Here is a 19,738-nt window from a genome sequence, read left to right on the forward strand (position 1 = left end):
GAACTACAAACCACTGCTCAAGGAATAAGAGAGGACACAAACAAATGGAAAAACATTCCATGCTCATGGATAGGAAGAATTAATAATTTAATTTTAAAAAATCTTGGAGGCCAGGCACAGTGGCTCATGCCTGTAACCCCAGCATTTTGGGAGGCCAACACAGGAGGATCACTTAAGACCCAGAGTTCGAGATAAGCCTGGCTAACATGGCGAAAACACATCTCTACTAAAAATACAAAAATTAGCTGGGCATGGTGGTGCGTGCTACAGTAATCCCAGCTACTTGGGAGGCTGAGGCAGGAGAACTGCTTGAATGGGGAGGTGGAGGTTGCAGTGAGCTGAGATCATGCCACTACACTCCAGCCTGAGTGACAGAGTGAGACTCTGGCGCTCTCTCTCTCTCTATATATATATAGACATAAATAATTATTTTAAAAAGCCTCTTAGAATTCCCTGAGAGGAAGGCATCACACACCCTCATCTTTCTGGAAGTAAAACATTGGCTGTAGTTTTCGGACACTCTAGGAGGTCATATCAATTAGTATTTTTACGACTTTGAAGAAAAATGAAATAAGCAAACTATTTCACTTACTTTAAACCAGTGTATCCCAACATAATTGGACCAGAAAGTGCTTCCCTCCCACCCCACCCCAACTCCAGGGCACAGTGGCAAATCCTCCCTCAGTACTAGAGACCTAATTAACACTCTTTGGAGAACACTGATGTAATCCTCTCACTTTAAGGAAGAGTAAAATGAGGCTCCAGAGGGCTGAGTGATAACTAGGAAGTGGTAAAAGTGGAATCTGAACCAAGGACTTCTGATTCCACGTATTAGAATTTAACTTTGATTGAAGACATACTTTTCAGATCTAGTTATTTTTAAGGTTTCCTACATAGCACAAAGGAAAACAGATAACTTGGGTGGGAATTGGAATTTCCAAACAAACCACAGTTATTTCCTCCTTCTCTGATAAGAATCTGGAATCCCTTTGCATTAGTAGCCTCTTTTTTATTATTATTTTAATAGTTTTTGGAGTACAAGTGGTTTTGGTTACATGAATGAATTCTATAGTGATGAATTTTTAGATTTTGGTGCACTTGTCACCTGAGCAGTATACACCGTACCCTATATGTAGTCTTTTATCCCTCAAGTAGCCTCTTATAACAATGGGAGAAAGAAAACTCTATAAATACTGAAATGTGAAGTCCTTTGATTTACCTTGAAATGTGGAATTTGGAATATTAAATATTTGCCAACATATATCCCAAATATAGTCCCTTAATTCATAGGCACATCATTTATATTTCTCAAACTCTTCTCTTTAAACCATCTGTGATGAAGTCTGTACTTTACAATATCTTTAGTGCAGACGTTGTGATGTTAGATGTATGTATAATGGGTTAAGCTACTTTTCAGGAACACTTGCTGCCCTAATCAGAATTTCACACCCCACAGAATGTCAGCTAGCATTTAATGAGAAAGGCCAGAGGTTTGTACAAGTACTTAAAGCTATTGTATCTCAATTAACATAATGATTGTTAGAAATGGGCTGCCTGATGAAAGTAGTAGCATGTTAATTAGCATAATGATGCTGGAAATGAGCTGCCATTTGTGAAACTTGTAGGATTCAAGATAATGTGGATTGGTTAAATTATTTTAGAGATATTCTACACTTTACAAGAAAAGGAAGGATACAATAAAAACGTGGGGAAAAACCAGGCGAAGTGATAGGTGTCTGTAATCTTAGCTACTTGGGAGGCTGAGGAGGAAGGATCACTTGAGTCCAAGAGTTTGAGGTTGTAGTGAGCCATGATTGCACCACTGCACTTCAGCCTAGGTAACAGAGTGAGACCCTTTCTATAATTTTTTTTAATAAAAAAGCTTTAAATATTAAAAATGTGGGGAAATTTGTAGCATATAACTAACTTTAGGATGTTGTTTGAGCTTGATCTCAAAGTTGGACTGTTGTTGAATAATTTTCTGGTGCCTTCTGTAAGGATAACATCACCGTACCTCCAGAAAATGGTCAAATCTAACCTGAGCGAATTTTTCATGTAAGATATGGTCAGGTTATCCCTAAAAACAGACCTGGGACTTCAAGTATACAGAGCAAACTGTATAAATTGTGTTATGCCTACTTTCTAATTAATGCTTGTTAAATATTTACAAAGTGCCTCCATGTGTGCTCTTGCAACCCTCAAACTTTTCCCAGTGATGGTTATCAATGAAAAGAAACCCAGTTTTTATGACCCAAATGCTAAGCTGAATTACCAGTGTCTTCCTTGAATGGTTGTGAAGAATCTCATGTCTTACTGTGGCTAAAACTGATATAAACTTAGATGGAGTCACATTAATTATTCCTGTTTACAAATTTACAGGAGTGATTGCCATCTACAAATTAATTTTATTTATTCATTTTGTTTCATTCAATTTTGTGTTGCTAGTGTTGTTTTAAGTCAAAAACTTTTAGCGCTTTGTATCATATCAAAAAAGAGAATATAAGCAGGAGCTGTTAAAATTTTCTCCAGAAAAAAGAGAATATAAGCAGGAGCTGTTAAAATTTTCTCCAGGTTTAATGCCCATAGGGCAATGTAAGTGGTTTTCACATGCCACACTTTTCGCCTGTCACACCATTGAAATATTTTATGTTCCAAGGTGTGTTCAGAATAATTAGATTCCTTGTCTTTCTCCAAAAATCAGGCCTTCCTGGGCTTTTAGCTCATCTGCCTCTGTTAATGCCATCAATAACTTCACTGTTTTGCTTGGAATTTTTAAGTCTTTTTTGTTTCTTTCTTTTTCTTTGGTCTATCCCTATTCTACTTCCCTACCCTACCGTTATACCCACTACCATCATACTTCAGACCTTTACCTCCTCCTGTGTGAATCACTGAAATAATAGGACTGTGGATTTTCAATGCTTCCAAGTGCATTGTCTACTTCAGCTGGAATAGCAGTCCTAGAACAAAGAAAACGCTATCCAAGCACCTCAGTATGACACATGATATTAGAATCTGGGTCAAATCTGCCTTTTCACACTATTCTATTAGTCTGCTTCATTTCTCAGAGAAATACTCTGAGCTTTCCCACCCCTGAACTTCGGTCAGACTATTATTCTGCCTAGAACATTGCTTTTTCCCATAAGACCCAGATCCAGTTGCCAAAACTTCCATTAATGTTTATCGAGCCAGAAAAGAAAAATGATGTGCATTCTGTCACTACAGTACTTTCAAAGAGAGTTCATTTTCTTCATTGCAGTACATAGATAGATATAGATACAGATATAGATAATTCATATGTAGATCTAAATCATCTACTGGATTGTAAGCCTTGGAGGGCAGGGATCCTGTCTCCTAGTACAATACCTGGCATAATGCTGGTACCACAAGTGAAGCTGGACCTGCGTATGGAGGTGATGGGGAGACTGTCACCAGAGTCCATTAGAGGCAGAGATGCTCTCTTTGGATCAGGCAAAACACCTGCTTCCCCACCACACCATACAATGACCAGGCAAAGGTGCCTTACACATGGGTAGGGACAGCCTTGAGAGAGAAGAGAGCACTTCACTAGAGGTTCACAAATGGAAGCAACTAAAGCTTCTTTAATCAGGCGGGGAGAGAAAGAGATTCTGGACAGTTGCAAGAAGGGGAAAAATTTGCATTCTGAAATCCATCCTTGAAACATGCTCTTCTTTACCTAGCATCCGTTGGTAATAGTCATTGATGTTTAAATCAAATCATGTCATTCCTGTTTTTTTAAAGCCTTCCAAAAGTTTCCTAGCTCACTTAGAATATAACAAAGTATAATTACTGGACACAAAGCCAAGTAGCCAAGGGCTAAAGACTCTATAACAGCTGGCATGTTTGACTTATCTCCTATTACTCTCCCCTCTAGTTCAGGACATTCATGCTTCAGGTGGCCCCTCAGGGCCTCTGAACTTCCTGTTTCATCTGCTTAAAATACTTTTTCTCCGAATCTCTCCATTATTAGCTTCTAATTGCTTTCAGATCTGAAGACTGTATAGACAGGCTTCTTCTGATACCTAATCTTAGGTACTCGGTCACTTTGTTTCAAAATAATCTGCTTTGTAGCTCTCTTTTTGATTATTTTCCGATTGATCCATTGATTATAAGTCTACTACTAGAAGTAAACTCCAAGAGAGTAGGGGAGGTATTTGCCTCTTTCATTAGTCTTTCCCTAGCACCTAGAATGCTGCCTTTCACATAGTAGGTGCTCAATAATTAATTGTTGATTGGATAAATGAAAGTATTTTTTTTCCATTTATCCAGACATCATTAAACAGTGAGCAGGAAGGTTCTAGAATCATTCATTTCCTTATTCTGTTTCGGCACAACCAAAGCCAGTTTCACCTACTCACTGAGTCTTGAGAGGTGTTTCTGGCAAACAGTATATTAGTGGGAATTTTCTAAAGAAACAGAAATAGGAGATATTTATTATAAAAAATTTGCTCCAAGATCTGTGGTCAGCAATCTGGAGACCCAGGAGAGCTGATACTGATAGTATAGTTCCACTTTGAGTCTGACAGCCTGAGAACCAGGAAAGCTGATGATGTAAATTGAAGTCCCAGAGCTGGCAGGCTCAAACCCAAGAAAAGCCAATGTTTCAGTTGAAGTCCAAAGGCAGGAAAAGACCGATGTTCTAGCTTAGTCCGCCAGGAGTTTTCTTTTATTCAGAGGAGGCTCAACTTTTTGTGCTGTTCAGGCCTTCAGCTGATAGGATAAGGACCTCCCACACTGGGGAGGGCCACCTGCTTTACTCAGTCCACTCATCCAAAAGCACCCTCACAGACATACCCGGAAATAATGTTTGACAGACTATATGAGTATCCCATGGTCCAGTCAAATTGACACATAAAATTAACTATCACAAGTTAACTTCTTGTCAACCTGGAATTCATATGCATCTTCATAAACCATATTTAATCTTTAAGTAAAGACAATAACAAGGACATGATTCCTTATAACATGACACAACTATCCTACATATGGCTGAAAACACACGAACCCCTTTCACAGAAATAGAGGTAAAGTCTTTGAGTGACATTTACTCTCCTCTTTGATATTTTGTAACTTAAATACTGATGTAAAATGAACAATACCTAAATACTATGATATGAAGTCAATATACAATTATACATAAGAGAGTAAAAGATATTTGCTTAATATATGTTAACATATAAACATACACGCACACAAATGTATCCATGAAAAGGTAAGGAGGAGATACTGATGGCAATTATAGTCTTTATTGCTGTAGCTGGTCATAGCTGATATTTATAATAATCTTCTTTCACTATTCATTCTGTGTTCCCTTTGCCTTCAGCAAGTACTTCAGCTGGTCATGATGCTTTACCTGGTGGGGTGACCCAAACCCCCATTCCTGAAGGATCTGGGCCATTGGATTGAGTAGTCCTGCTTGGATTGTGTTGTAATTTTCCATTGACCTTAATCACAGGGCATGGTAATACTAAGAGACACACTAAGGGATCTTCTGCATTCCAGATATTCTTTTCCTTACCTCCACTGTAGAGTAGTAGTATGATTTCCCTTTGTTAGTCAGGATTAATCACCCCAGCCAGCACAGTAACTCACTTATTTGCCTGTTGATTCAGAAACATGAGGACTCCAAAGTGGCTGAGCAGCAGTATTAACTTCTAGTTCAGTAGAATTATTGTTGTCTCTGCTGGTGGAAGCATTTCTCCCTTAGCAACTGAGGTATGTTGGCCAGCAAAACATAATGTCATGGGTACAGGAAGCAAAAATTTTGCTAATGACTCACTAAGGGTAATAGTGAGTAGTGCCACTCTCATTTTTACCTTTTAATTTCTGGACCCATGAAACCTGGCTATAGGAGACCAGCACCTTATATATTGGGTACTCATTCAAAGCACATATAGCCTTTCAGAAATCCTTCACCCATCCCTGTATGGTATTGCCAGTTAGCTAGCACTGCAATTGAGTCTTCAAAAGGACATTCCATTGTCTATCAAGCCAGCTGCTTCAGGGTGGTGGGGAACATAGCAAGATCAGTGAATTCTATGAGCCTGGGCACATTGCCATGCCTTATTTGCTATGAAATGAGTTCCTTGATCAGAAGCAATGTCGTGTAGAATAACATGATGGTGGATAAAGCATTCTTTAAGTTCACTGATGGTAGTTTTGGCAGAAACATTATGTATAGGAAAGGCAAGTCCACATCCAAAGTTTGTTGTCTAGTAAGAAGAAAATATTGCCCCTTTCATGATGGAAGTAGTCCAATGTAATCATCCTAGTACCAGTTAGCTGGCTGATCACCTCAGAGAATGGTGCCATATCAGGGATATGTTGCTGGCAGTTCGGGCACTCAGCAGTGCCTATGCCAGGTTTTCCTTGGTGAACAAAAGTCCATGTTGCTGATCTCACTCATAACCTTCATCTCTGTAACCATGGCCATTTTGTTCATGAGTGCATTGGGCAATGACAGGAATGGCTGAAGAAAGAGCTGACTCATATTCACAGACACATATTCATCTTATATCTTGATTATCAAAATTCTCTCTGGAGGTGATCCTATGATGGACATTTACATGGACTATCAATATCTTCTCTTTGTTTATTATTTATAAGATTTTCACATACCTTTTCCACAAATTTCTTTGTCACCAATTTCCCAGTCACGTTCTTTCCAAGTCCCTGACCATCCAACCAAACTCTTGGATATAGCCCATGATTAAGTATATAGTCATACTTCTGGCCATTTTTCCTTCCAAGCAAAGTGAACAGCCAGAGGCACTTATATGAGTTCTACCCAATGAAAGGATTTCACTTCACCACTGTCCTTCAGGAATGGCCCAGAAAGGGACTACAGTGTCTCAGGTGCCCACTGTTGGTTGTGCCTGCGTATCATGCAGAGCCACCTATAAACTAGACCTGAAGAGGCAGGATAGCAGGAGTGGGAAACAGGGATATTTGGGCCGCTTTTGCACGTAGCTTTCTGTGCCTTCAGGGTCTGCTGAAGCCTGATCATGTGTATACCACTTCCATTTTATGATGGAGTACTGCATGTCTATCTTTATGGCTTGGTGAGTCAGATAACACCCAATTCATGACAAGGTAGCTCAGTTCACATGGTAACTTGATTGCGCATAGTTAAGTGTTCAGTTTCTGCTGAGGCCCAGTAGCAAGCCAAGAGCTGTTTCTCAAAAGGAAAGTAGTTATTGATAGAGAATGGCAAGGCTTTGCTCCAAAATCCTAAGGGCCTTCACTGCAATTCACCTATAAGAGCCTGTTAACACCTCCAAATAGCATCCCTATTTGCAACTGACACTTCAAGCACCATTGGATCTGCTGAATTATATGGCTCAAGTGACAGAGCAGCTTCCATTGCAGCCTGGACCTATTATGAAACCTTCTCTTGTTCTGAGTCCCATTTAAAACTAGCAGTTCTTTGTGTCACTCAATAAATGGGTGAGAGTCACACACCCACATATGACTTCTAAAATCCAAAGAAGCCACTCAGCATTGTGCTTTTTTTGGTGATAGGAGATACTAGATGCAACAGGATTAAACTTATCTTTCACCCTTAGAGATGTATTTTCACAAACCCTACCATACTGGACCTCTAAAAATCACTGATAGAAGTTCCTAGAATTTTTGCTGAATTTATTTACCAGTCTTGGACACACACATGTTCTACTAATAAATCTAGAGTAGTTATTACTTCTTGCTCATTAAGTCTAATATGTAATGGACCAGTATGATATCTTGTGGAAGGGAGAGATCATTAAGATCCATGCAAATTAAATTATGGCCTAGGCTAATATATTCCTGAGGTAGGACACTGGAGGTATATTGGTGGCCTTGAAAGCTGAAAACAAACTTTATGGTGGGTCTTATTGACAGTAATGGAGAAACAAAGGAATGTGCCAGATCAACAGATGCCTAACAGGTACCAAGGGGTGTGTTAATTTGCACAAGCAGTGAAACCACATTTGATACAGCCACTGTCACTGGAATCACCACCTGAGTAAGTGATATGGTTTGGCTCCAAATCTCATCTGGAACTGTACTTCCATAATTCCCATGTGTTGTGGGAGGCACCCAGTGAGAGATAATTTGAGTCATGGGGGTGGTTTCCTCCATACTGTTCTCATGGTAGTGAATGAATCTCATGAGATCTGATGGTTTTATCCGGGGTTTCCGCTTTCACATCTTCCTCATTTTCTCTTGTTGCTGCCATATAAGAACTGCCTTTCACCTCCTGCCATGATTCTGAGGCCTCCCTGGCCATGTGGAACTGTAAATCCAATTAATCCTCTTTTTCTGCCCAGTCTCAGGTATGTCTTTATCAGCAGCATGAAAACAGACTAATGCAGTATGCTTACAATAATCTATTGTCCTTCTCTAAGTTCCATCTGTCTTTTGCACAGGCTAAATGGAAAAGTTAAATGGAGTTATGATGGAAATCGACACTGTGCATGTTTCAAGTTCTTGACAGTAACACTAATTTTTGCAATCCCTCTAGAAATGCATTACTGAATTTGGTTTACTATTTGCCTATGTAGAGGCAGTTCCTGTCTTCCATTTTGCCTGTTCCACCATAAAAGTCCTCATTCTGCAAGCCAGGGAACCAATGTGAGGGGTTCTGCAAGCTACTGAGCATTCTAGAACTAAAGAAACAACCACAAGATGGGCTTGGGGATTCATGGAATCCACTGTAAGAAGAACCTGAGCTAAAACTCCATTGATCCCCTGACCTCTGTATGTCTATACTCTGGTGCACGATGGTGCCATTTTAGGTCTCTTGGAATTAATGTCAGGTCAGAGCCTGTGTCCAATAGACTCTGAAAGATCTGTTTTTTTTTTTTTTTCCTTTTCTTTGGTCAGAGGCAATAGGTCCCTTTTGGGAAGGTGGAGAGAAAAATTAACAGTATACATTTTTGACAGTTTATTGTTTCCTTCTTTGAGGAAACCCAATCTCCTCTTCAGTCAATGGATTCTTGGTCTGTAAACTGGCTAAGTCTGGGAATTGATTGAAGTACCATGAATCTCTCTCTTTATGATTCAAATTAGACATTTATTCACCTGACCTAGAACTTTTCTGCTTATATAAGGCAAATAAGAATTTAGTAGACTTCCTATGTATTTCACTTCTAGGAACACCATGATCAACCAGCCAATGTCATAAGTCTGCATGAGCCACACAATTCTGATTGCTGTTTTAACTCTGCTGTCCACTGCAGTAACCATGCCAACCTTGCTTTTGGTGACTGAATGTTGCCACCTGGCCCCAGTCACTCTAATTGCATTTAGGTTTCCCTAATGTTAGCAGAGACGGGGGTTTCACCGTGTTAGCCAGGATGGTCTCTATCTCCTGACCTCTTGATAGAGAGGGATCCAATTCCCTAAATGCAATTAGAGGGATCCAATTCCCTAAATGCAATTAGAGGGATCCAATCACTCTAATTGCATTTAGGTTTCCCAATTCAGTGACTGTAGTTCCCACTGTAAGTTCTGGGCTACAGAGAAGAGCAATTACAGAGTTATTCAAGGATGCCAAGGCTCCCCTCACACATGTATTTCTTATAGTTGTGGTGAAATATCTTCTGGACCCTCCCCGTGTGGGTGAGTAGATCTTAAATGATAAATCCACTCTAATATGAAAATCTCTCTAAGCCTTTGAATCTCTTCCTCTAGGTTAAACCAAGGTAGGACTAGCATATCCACTGTGGGTCATCTCTTGATCCATGTTTTAGTCAACAAACTAAGCTGTTAGAGTCAATAACTCCTTGAGATGCAACATTAATTGCAGAATCTATGCTTAGTGAGCCCATGTCAATTACTTTGGGCTGATCCAACGTTATGTTCCTTCCATTATTATCTCACATCCTTGATATCCATTTCCACGCATGTTCCCTGAATTTCTGTCTGTGTAAAGTAAAAAATGCAAGTAGTTCTTCTGAAGTGTAGTGCACCTCCTTATAGGTGATACTTTGTACCTCACCTTTAGGGGCTTGCTAGGCTTGAGCCTAGTTATAGATCTAGATGCAAAGAGGGGTGGTGGAGGTGAGTCCTAAGAAGACTCAGCTTTGTCTTACATGACAGCTGACTCAGGGGAGGCCATTCCAGTTTTTTCAGGCAATGCAGGGTTAATCTCCTCACACAGAGGTAGAGAAATCATTCCCAATTGTAGTGGAGAAGCCACTCTCACTGGGCATGGGAGGCTTCTTCTACTGGCAAAGAATACTCATCATATTTACGGACTGACTGTCCCCAGCTTGATTAGGTTTTTTTCCCCCATATATCCATGCCAATTACGGATCCCACTCTTTCCCAATCAATGCCTTCACTTTAACAGCAGATACTCATGAAATTAGGAGTTCAACTTTTATTGTAACTCAGCCTGTCATAGGATGAGATTCTGGGTTTGATTTTCAGCAATCTCAGCCATGTGACTATAGGAAATAAACATTTGAATGCCTGAATGCATATTCTTCTTTCCCCCCTTTGTCTAGTGACATTAGGAGCAATCAGACAATCATATTCATTAATTTCCCAAAATATGTTTGAAAATGTCATATACATAGTCACCCATCTCCTTGCTTCTTATAAGTGGTTGATTAGGAGTATCTAATTGAGATATTTTGCATATTTCCATTGCCAGATCATGTCATGGAATATAAATGCTCTCTTTACTACTAGAAATAGAGTCATTAGTTTTAATACTAATCAGATTAGAAAACCAATTTCAGAAGTAACTGTGTATGTTTGTGTATGTGTGTGCACGTACATATATATATATACACACACATGAAAGAGGGAGAAAGAGAGAGAGGAGAGATACAGAGATTTTTTAAATTAAGGAATTGGCTTGCACAATTATTAAGATTGAGAAGTCCCATGATCTACAATGATCTGCAGTTGGCAGACTGGAGACCCAGGAGAGCCAAGAGTGTAATTCTAGTTTGAGTCTGAAAGTCTGAGAACTGAAAGAGTTGATGTAAATTTTAGTTTTATAGCTGGCAGGCTCAAGATCTAAGAGGAGCCAATATTTTTGTTCAAGTCCAAAGGCAGGAAAAGACCAATGTTCTAGCTCTAGCAGTCAAGTAGCAGGAGTTCCTTCTTATTCATTCATGACAGGTTCAATCTTTTTGCTCTATTCAGGGCTTCAACTAACTGATTGGATGAAAGCCTCCCACGGGGGGAGGGGGGGGAAATCTGCTTTAACTGATTCAAATATTAATCTCATCCAAAATCACCCTCACAGACATACCCAGAAATATTGTTTTGCCAAATATATGGGTACCCCGTGGCTCAGTCAAATGGTCACATACAATTTCCCATTACCTACAGTATTTCTCATCTCCTGCCAATGTCTCTTGCTATGCTTTATACATAGCCAATATCTGCTCCTTTCCCCACATATAACCCATTGACCGGGCTGAAAAAAAATTTCAAGATGCTTGTACTGGAGTTTCAGAGTCTACCACAGTATTAGTTTTGCACATAAAAGTGATTTACACAGGCTATGTCAAATTAACAACAACATACGGCTTTACTCGGTAACAATCTTTTCTGAAAGTCATTATTGCTATTAATAAATAATGGCAATCATAATACCTTATATTTGTAAGTTTAAGTCATATTCTGAGCAAATTTAATTTGTAAAGCTGACTTTAGACGTAAACCACACATAAAAGAGTGTATTGTTTTGATGAATCTAACAAACAAATCTCTTAATGTATACTGAAGTTAAAAAGTGACAAACATTCTCTTCTTGCTCAACTTTTAGTCAGGCTACTGAGTCCCCTTCTTGAGTAGGCATAGGCTTTTGCCCCCATTTTTGCCAGTTCTTTTCTTTATAGCCTAGTTTTAGCAAGAATATTGCTAAGTCAGTTTAAAGGAGAATAGCCTATCGTTGATATGACCACCCTCAATATCTGATCAATTTTCTCATCCCCTACATTTGATGTTATCATTCCTTGATCTGCCTTCAGCAAAAATCCTGTCAATTTAGGTTAGCAGTAATTCCCCTGTTCTTGATGTCTTCTCTTAGTAATTCTCCATGCACTGATCCCCTCACTCGGCTTGTTGGCTACAAATCCCCAGCTGTCTTTGCTGTGTTCTGAACTGAGCATGTTCTCTCTTCCCTTATTACAATAATTTTAATACCTATAGTTTTTGTTTTTGTTTTTTTTTTTTTGAGACGGAATCTTGCTCTGTCACCCAGGCTGGAGTGCAGTGGCGCAATCTCGGCTCACTGCAAGCTCCGCCTCCCGAGTTCACGCCATTCTCCTGCCTCAGACCCCGCCCGCCCCGCCCCCGCCCCCGCCCCGGAGTAGCTGGGACTACAGGCGCCCGCCACCACGCCCAGCTAAGTTTTTTATATTTTTAGCGGAGACGCGGTGGGGGGGGGTTTCACGGTGTTAGCCAGGATGGTCTCTATCATCTCCTGACCTCTTGATCCGCCCGCCTCGGCCTCCCACAGTGCTGGGATTACAGGAGTGAGCCACAGTGCCCGGCCTAATACCTATGGTTTTTAACGGCAAAAACGGCAATTACTTTTGTACTAACCTAATAAATAAATTATTTCTTAATGTTTTAACAAATATCAGAATAATTTTTTTCTTTAACAAGAAAAATTATTTTAAATAATGGAGCAGCACTCTGTAGACAGGCAGGAGTGTCTGGGGATTCTCTATTCATCAGGGATTTTATTGTTATCTACAAAGTTGAATAGTTTGCATGCCAAGACACCTGTATAAAGACTTTGCTTTTCTAAATTCTTTTGGTTTCACTAAACAGCCCTCAAACTTTACCAAAGTTTGCCAAATGTTTACTCAACACAAATCCAAATGTACTTTGCATTATGAGTGATTTAAGGATTTTCAAGAGTAATTCTGAAAATCCTTGCCATTTTATTCCTGAATAAGACCATATTTTATATTGCTTCATATCTTACAATACCCTTTTTCATGGACATTTAACTGTGTATTCAAAGTAACCCTACAAGGGGGAGTGTTACTGTTTTCATTTAAGAGTGAGGAGACTGAGACTCTATTCAGTTTCAGGTAGGAATATTATAATTTTTCCAGTAATAAATATGGTCGTTTTTTTTTTAATGGCTGCAACGCCTTTCTCTATATCAAGCTTTTTCAAAGTGAACTGCTACATTGACTGTTTGGCCAAGTGACTTGCTTCGGCTAATGAGACAGTAGAAAATTAGTAATAAACAGAATTAAGAGTGCTGGTACATTTGGGCTTGTTCTTTACTATTCTTGAAATTCTGAGACTTCCATGTGAATTAGCCTGCTGGAGGATCAGAAACATATGGCCTAGTCACTTCCATCACACATCCAACAGCTGGCAACACCCAGAAGCAGAGATGCGTAGATAATCAGCAGCTGTTCCTAGATGTTTGATTCCTGTCAAGATCAGAAGAACCATCCACCCAAAGTTAGCCCAGATTTCAAACCCACATAAGCATGAGCTAAATAAATGCCTGTTGCTAAGTTTGGGATGGTTTATATTTCAGCAAAAGCTAACAGATACAACATGAGACAGTGATGTCAAGATGGCTGATCTTGAGGAAAAGAGCAGACTTACTTAGACTGTTGGTAAGAATATGCAGGTGCATGTTCGTTGGATGTGTCCACTGCTATCTGTTGCTGCTGACCACTGGTGTCCTGGGATGAAGGTGCCACTGTCTGGGGAGAGGTATCAGCAACAACACCCTAAGGAGGCAAATAAGAACATAAAAGCCTCACTTGCTTCAACAAAGGGATCTCTCTAGATAGACAGATAGGCTGTAAGCACCCCTCTTGTATTTGGCTTAAGTAGAGATGCTCTCAGCTACATGAAGTCACAATAAGTACTCAGAGGAAACCCAGAGAGCACATTTAGATAAGGGCTAAGTAATTCATCCTAATGTGACACCAAGAAGCCTGGCCATTAGAAGTCGTTGGAGTAGTTAAGTGGTCAGAAAATAATTTTGCCTATACTTGGAACTTTTAAACCAGGTTTGCACATTTATCCACAATAAATAACAATTTATCCTCTTTCAGGATTCCTATACAAACTTGTATGTCCAAACATTTTCCTGGCATATTTCACTGTATTATGTCTATATCATTTGGGATAACAATGGAAACTGACCTTAATAAAAATATACATCAAAGTTTGGAAATCTTTTAAAGGATGCTATTAAGTAGGTTTTCTCTTCGGTAATTGGATTTGATTTATTTTGTTTTAAGAAAACAACAACAAAACTTGTCTTTAATTTTGGTTTGCTTTTCCTTCACCCTTTCTAATTTTTTTTTTGTTTGTTTCTCACAGATGCTGGCAAGAGTGGATTTCTGGAATTGGTCACAATCAGGAATATATTTTTGGAATCCAGAGAGGCACAGGTGATTTTATTTGGTTGTTAGTAGGCCTAAGAAGAGCACCTATCCTGATAAATTTTCCTGGTTTTATTTGTAGTCCTGGATACCTGCAGTGATGTCAAATTTCAGATATTCTTGGTTAATTCTGTTGCTGAAATTCCCTAAATTTCTTCTTGAGAATTTGAAAATTCTCTCTATATTTATTCAATCTTTTCTTTCCTAATTTACTAGTTGGTATTTATTTTTTGAAACCTCACACCTTTATAGATATTGATAAATGTTCAATGAGTATTTTCACATAGAGAATGAAGTAATGCTTTTCCTTATAATCACTAGTTCAAGGCAATATATCAGAGTATATTTATATTTGTATATCAGAGTATATTTATATTTTTATCAGTGAAGTATTTTTTATCCCTAAATATAACTATAATTAGACTGTTTCCAATAAGCTACACTGTCAAATGTCTCATAATCATCAAAATGGTCAAATTTTGTAGATAAGTATATGTCTTTGGTGTACACAGAGAAATGAAAATATGTGTCAGAAGTTTACACTTCAAGTGACTAGAATGTCCAGATTTTTAATTTTCTTATGGTATAGGTGCTTTTTGATAGCTAAATATAGCAAAGAACATGAAATTTAATCATATAGTCTTGAAATTCTGAAAAGACAATTAAAACTGCTTAAGATGACACATTCTTTGAGACCTATAGCTCTAGAACACATGAAAGATTTAAACATTGGCACTCCTTGATTTCCTAAGCTACCTAACAGTGCCCTGTTAAACATCTGGATTTCCTAAACCTTGGTATGAACAAACATTTGTCACACACCAAAACCAGGAAACATTTTAGAAGATCCAATTTAGTCCATAAAGGTTTCCCTCAATCTCAGAGATTGAGAGTCTTGGTGAATTTTTATGTGGGGTGGTACCAACACAGCAGTTGCTTGCCAACAAATGGAGTAGCAAAGACATCAACTGTAGAGGATTCCCAGCTGCTAAGAAGGAATGCACGGTGACCATAATGCACATGTGCATCAGGAGAGGGGAAAGAAGGGCAATAAAAAAGTAATGGCTAGAACCAGAGAGAAGAATATAGATACCTAAGTGTTTTACCACCATCTGCGTAGCTCTGTGCCCGCTCCATTTCTATGTAGTTTATGGCCCTGTCCAGTAAAATGATGTGTAGAGGGCATTCCAGTAAAATGATGTGTAGAGGGCATAGATTTATCCCAATGGAAAGAGAGAATGAAAGCAGCAAAGTTTCCATTAAGGACAAGCTGACATCATCATTCGTGATATCTACAGCAATAAGAGTTGTACAACTTCTTTCTTGTCTGTAAGAAGCTGTAAACCTGTGCAGGTTCATGGCCTAGAGCAATGGTTTCTAGTCTTTGGTACATATTAGAATCATCTAAGATCTTTTCTCCAGACAAATAAATCATAATCTCTGGGGATAGGACCCACGAATCAATATTTTTTAAAGCTCTCAAAATAATTTAAATGTGCAGAAAAGTTTGAGAACCAGTGCATTAGTCCAGTGTCTCTCAAATTTTAATGTGCATTTGGATCACTGAGTGATCATCTTAAAATGCAAATTCAGATGCAGTAGGTCTGGATAGTACCTAAGAGTCTACATTTCTTTTTTTTTTTCTTCCTTCTGACAGGGTCTCACTGTTTGACCCAGGCTGGTCTTGAACTTCTGGTCTCAAGAGATCCTCCTGTCTCAGCCTCTCAAGTAGCAAGGATTATGCCCAGCAAGTCTGCATTTCTAACAAGCTGTCAAGGGATACCAATGATGCTGGTCTAGGAACCACTCTTTGAGGAACAAGGCATTAGAGAACTAGTTCATTATATAGTTGCAAACTTTTTTCCTTTTATAAGTATTTGTGATTAAAATTTGATGGAGTTGTGATTTGGTTTCTGGAATTTTCTCTAAATATGAAAGAGACTCCCGTCGTGCCTCCGTAGCACAGGAGCTCATTTCATGTGCAAAGCAAAACACAGCCACATTCAAGTAAATGTTTATACTTTCATATACTGCATTTACAATGTCATATTTTAGAGTAGCACAAAAATTGCAAGTGAGGATTCCTACGGTTATGGGGGACTACAGTGTATGTGACTGAGATTTATTTCTTCTAACCTCTATTAGACAGGGATAGACTTACTTCAATAGAAACAGCTGTCGGAGGCACAGGCGTGTACTGAGGAATGTAGGTCCCTTGCATAGGAGCAGCAGCAGTCATATACTAGAGAGAATCAAAGAAAAATGCATGTGAACTTTGAGCTGCAACCAGTGAGAAAATTAAATACCACATGAGACTGCTTTAGCTATGGGGCCCACAGCCAGTGTGTATTTTTTCCCAACTCAATTTTCACTAAAAATAAGGCAGCTCCTCTCAGTATTGAAAGGCCTTTGCTTACTGATTTAGTACCCACAGTAGCCCTACCTCTTAATTATCAATATGAGTTAATTCACCCCCATTTCCTCACTTTGTCCTTTTACACATTCTATTCTAAATAAGATCTCAAACATTTCACATCTAAACACAAACTCCAGGAGAGATGGGGATGATGTCTCTTTTTCACTCTCTTTTATTGCTAGCACCTATCACATAGTAGGCTCTCAACAAGTATTATTTGTTGAATGAATGATCATATAAATTGTTAGTAATATTTATTTTTTGAATTTAAAAAAGCAGCAAAGTAAAGTAATGTAATAGTTATGTGATACATTGGCATTATTGGCAAATGTCATTTTTTCATTTTTGCATCACTTTTTTAAATATAAAAAATAGAGTATTACAGATAATATTGAAGTCTCTATTGTTCCCTTCTCCCATTTCATTCTCATATCACTGTTAAAATTTCCTTTCCAATACCTTTAATTCACCCAATTTTTCTTATCGGGATGAATAATGAAGCCAAATCACTTTTTGCTAAGTTGTAGTAGTCAATAAATTATGTATTGAGGATAAGTTGTATTTTTGCAATGAAGAAAGGGAGCCCCAGTAAAACTACATGTTCAGTTACATAAGCATAAATTATGACCCATATTCATAACACACATATTCGCCCTGCACATTCAAAGTTCTACTCTTCAAGAATTGAATTTTCTATGGAATCAACTATGTTTCTAAGTTTCTGAACTTCACCACTAACACAAAACGTCAAAACTGGAATCATCAAATGAAGACAAGTTTTTTCAATTCATAAAGTTTAGAGGAATGATTTTTTTGTGGAAAATCAAAAGCTCCTAATTCTTTTTCTAAATTTGCTGAGATCAAATACTAAGTTCATGTATCAATATGAAAAAGCTAAATTACTGTTTTGTGTATCTTACTATATTCAGTATTTAAGAGGCATGCTGATTCTGAATCAAGGAAAGCATCTGAACACTAGTCCATCTTTTCTTTTTCTTTTTTTTTTTGTTGTTGTTTTCCTCCTCTTTTCAAACTGGGTTTCATTCTGTTGCCCAGGGTGGAGTGCAGGGGCATGATCTTGGCTCACTGCAAGCTCTGCCTCCAGGGTTCAAGCGATTCTCATGCCTCAGCCTCCCGAGTAGCTGGGAGTACAGGTGTGTGTCACCACACCTGGTTAATTTTTGTATTTTTAGTAGAGGCAGGGTTTTGCCATATTGGCCAAGCTGGTCTCGAATTCTTGGCCTCAAGTGATCCTCTTGGCCTCAAGTGATCCACCTGCCCTGGCCTCCCAGAGTGCTGGATTACAGGTGTCAGTTACTGCACCCAGCCGGCATCTGCCTTTTCAACAAGATTACTCTAGAGAGTATGTTGTAGATAACAGTTCCCTGGCCATTTCAGATAGGTAATTTGCCTCTGCTATATAGGTTCTAAATATCCTTTAATTTAGCACTTTTTACAATATATTCCTTGGAACACTAGCTATACTGAGAGTAAAGCTTTCTGTGTTCCAATGTATTTGAGCAATGCTGCATAATATATCCTCTTATTGCTATTGACATATGATTAAACTGAGAAATCGTGTTTTACAGAAGAAGCCTATTTAAAGGTGATAAATTAGTATTTCTAAAACTGTTGTCTTGATTTTGGTATCATTTATTAGTTTTGCTTAAAACTACTACTCTAAGAAATACACTCTGGAAAATGTTTGTTTAATTGAATCTCAAAAATCTAGCAGATTTATAGCAAGTGAGAATATATTTTTACCAACCATGAATTTAATTAAGTTCAGAATTGATACATTTGTGGCTCATGTTCTACCCTTTGGTCATGGCTTTCCAAGGTTTACTATATACTAGTAAAAGGACAAACCCTTACCTATTTGAGTATTTCCTATTCTAAAGTTAGTAATTCTAAACTTTGCAACTTGCCCAGTAAGTTAGTATGTGTACCCTTTACATAAGAGGATGTCACTGGCACCCTCTGTAGAATACTACTCTGATCCATCCCCACTCCACTCTCTACATCTCTAAGAAGAAATTCTGTGAATTAGAGGTCATTAGAAACATGACTTGTGGCCATATACAACAATGTTCACTAGTTCACATGAGTATCTATTCCATTATTTTTTAGACTTTCCTTGCCAAACTGGAGTTCCTAGGTAGTGTGGTTAATAAGAAGCACTGGGGGTGGTTGGCAAGATGGATGAATAGGAACAGCTGTGGTCTGCATCTCCCAGCAAGATCAATGCAGAAAGCGGGTGATTTCTGCATTTCCAACTGAGGTACCCAGCTCATCTCATTGGGATTGGTTAGATAGTGGGTGCAGCCCAAGGAGGGTGAGCTGAAGCAGGGTAGGGCATTGCCTCACCCGGGAAGCACAAGGGGTTGGAGAACTGCCTCCCCTAGCCAAGGGAAGCCGTGAGGGACTGTGTGGTAAGGAACATGCATTCTGGCCCAGATACTATGCTTTTCTCACAGTCTTCACAACTGGCAAGCCAGGAGATTCTCTCGGGTGCCTACACCACTAGGGCCCTGGGTTTCAAGCACAAAACTGGGCAGCCATTTGGGCAGACACCAAGCTAGCTGCAGCTTTTTTTTTTCCTACCCCAGTGGCACCTGGAATGCCAGTGAGATGAACCATTCACTCCCTTGGAAAAGGGGCTGAAGCCAGGGTGCCACCTCTATCCACTGGCATGAAATTCTTGCTGCCAGCACAGCAGCCTGAAGTCTACTAGGGATGCTGGAGCTTGGTGTGGGGAGGGGTTTCTGCCCTTACTGAGGCTTGAGCAGGCTGTTTTCCCCTCACAGTGTAAACAAAGCTGCTGGGATGTTCAAACTGGGCAGAGCCCACCACAGCTCGGCAAAGCCACTGTAGTCAGACTGCCTTTCTAGATTCCTCATCTCTGGGCAGGGCATCTCTGAAAGAAAGG

The 19,738-nt window shown here is 39.1% G+C and overlaps 1 protein-coding gene across 7 annotated transcripts in view; it reads right to left on the bottom strand.

Annotated features, from left to right (window-relative positions):
• Positions 1-19,738, bottom strand: part of RBMS3 (RNA binding motif single stranded interacting protein 3) — an 864,792-nt gene that overhangs the window by 11,543 nt on the left and 833,511 nt on the right. For 4 of the 7 annotated variants that reach the window (XM_030812232.1, XM_030812235.1, XM_030812230.1 and 1 more), the window contains 2 exons: positions 16,555-16,635; positions 13,603-13,730 (listed from right to left, as the gene is read on the bottom strand). In XM_030812232.1, the coding sequence (XP_030668092.1) occupies positions 13,603-13,730; positions 16,555-16,635 (209 nt within the window). Of the gene's footprint in view, positions 1-13,598; positions 13,731-16,554; positions 16,636-19,738 lie in introns of those variants that run through there. The other 3 variants (XM_030812233.1, XM_030812234.1, XM_030812236.1) reach the window with 1 other exon arrangement.

This window comes from Nomascus leucogenys, chromosome 4, assembly GCF_006542625.1.
Source record: "Nomascus leucogenys isolate Asia chromosome 4, Asia_NLE_v1, whole genome shotgun sequence".
In the NCBI taxonomy this organism is placed as follows: Eukaryota; Metazoa; Chordata; class Mammalia; order Primates; family Hylobatidae; genus Nomascus; species Nomascus leucogenys.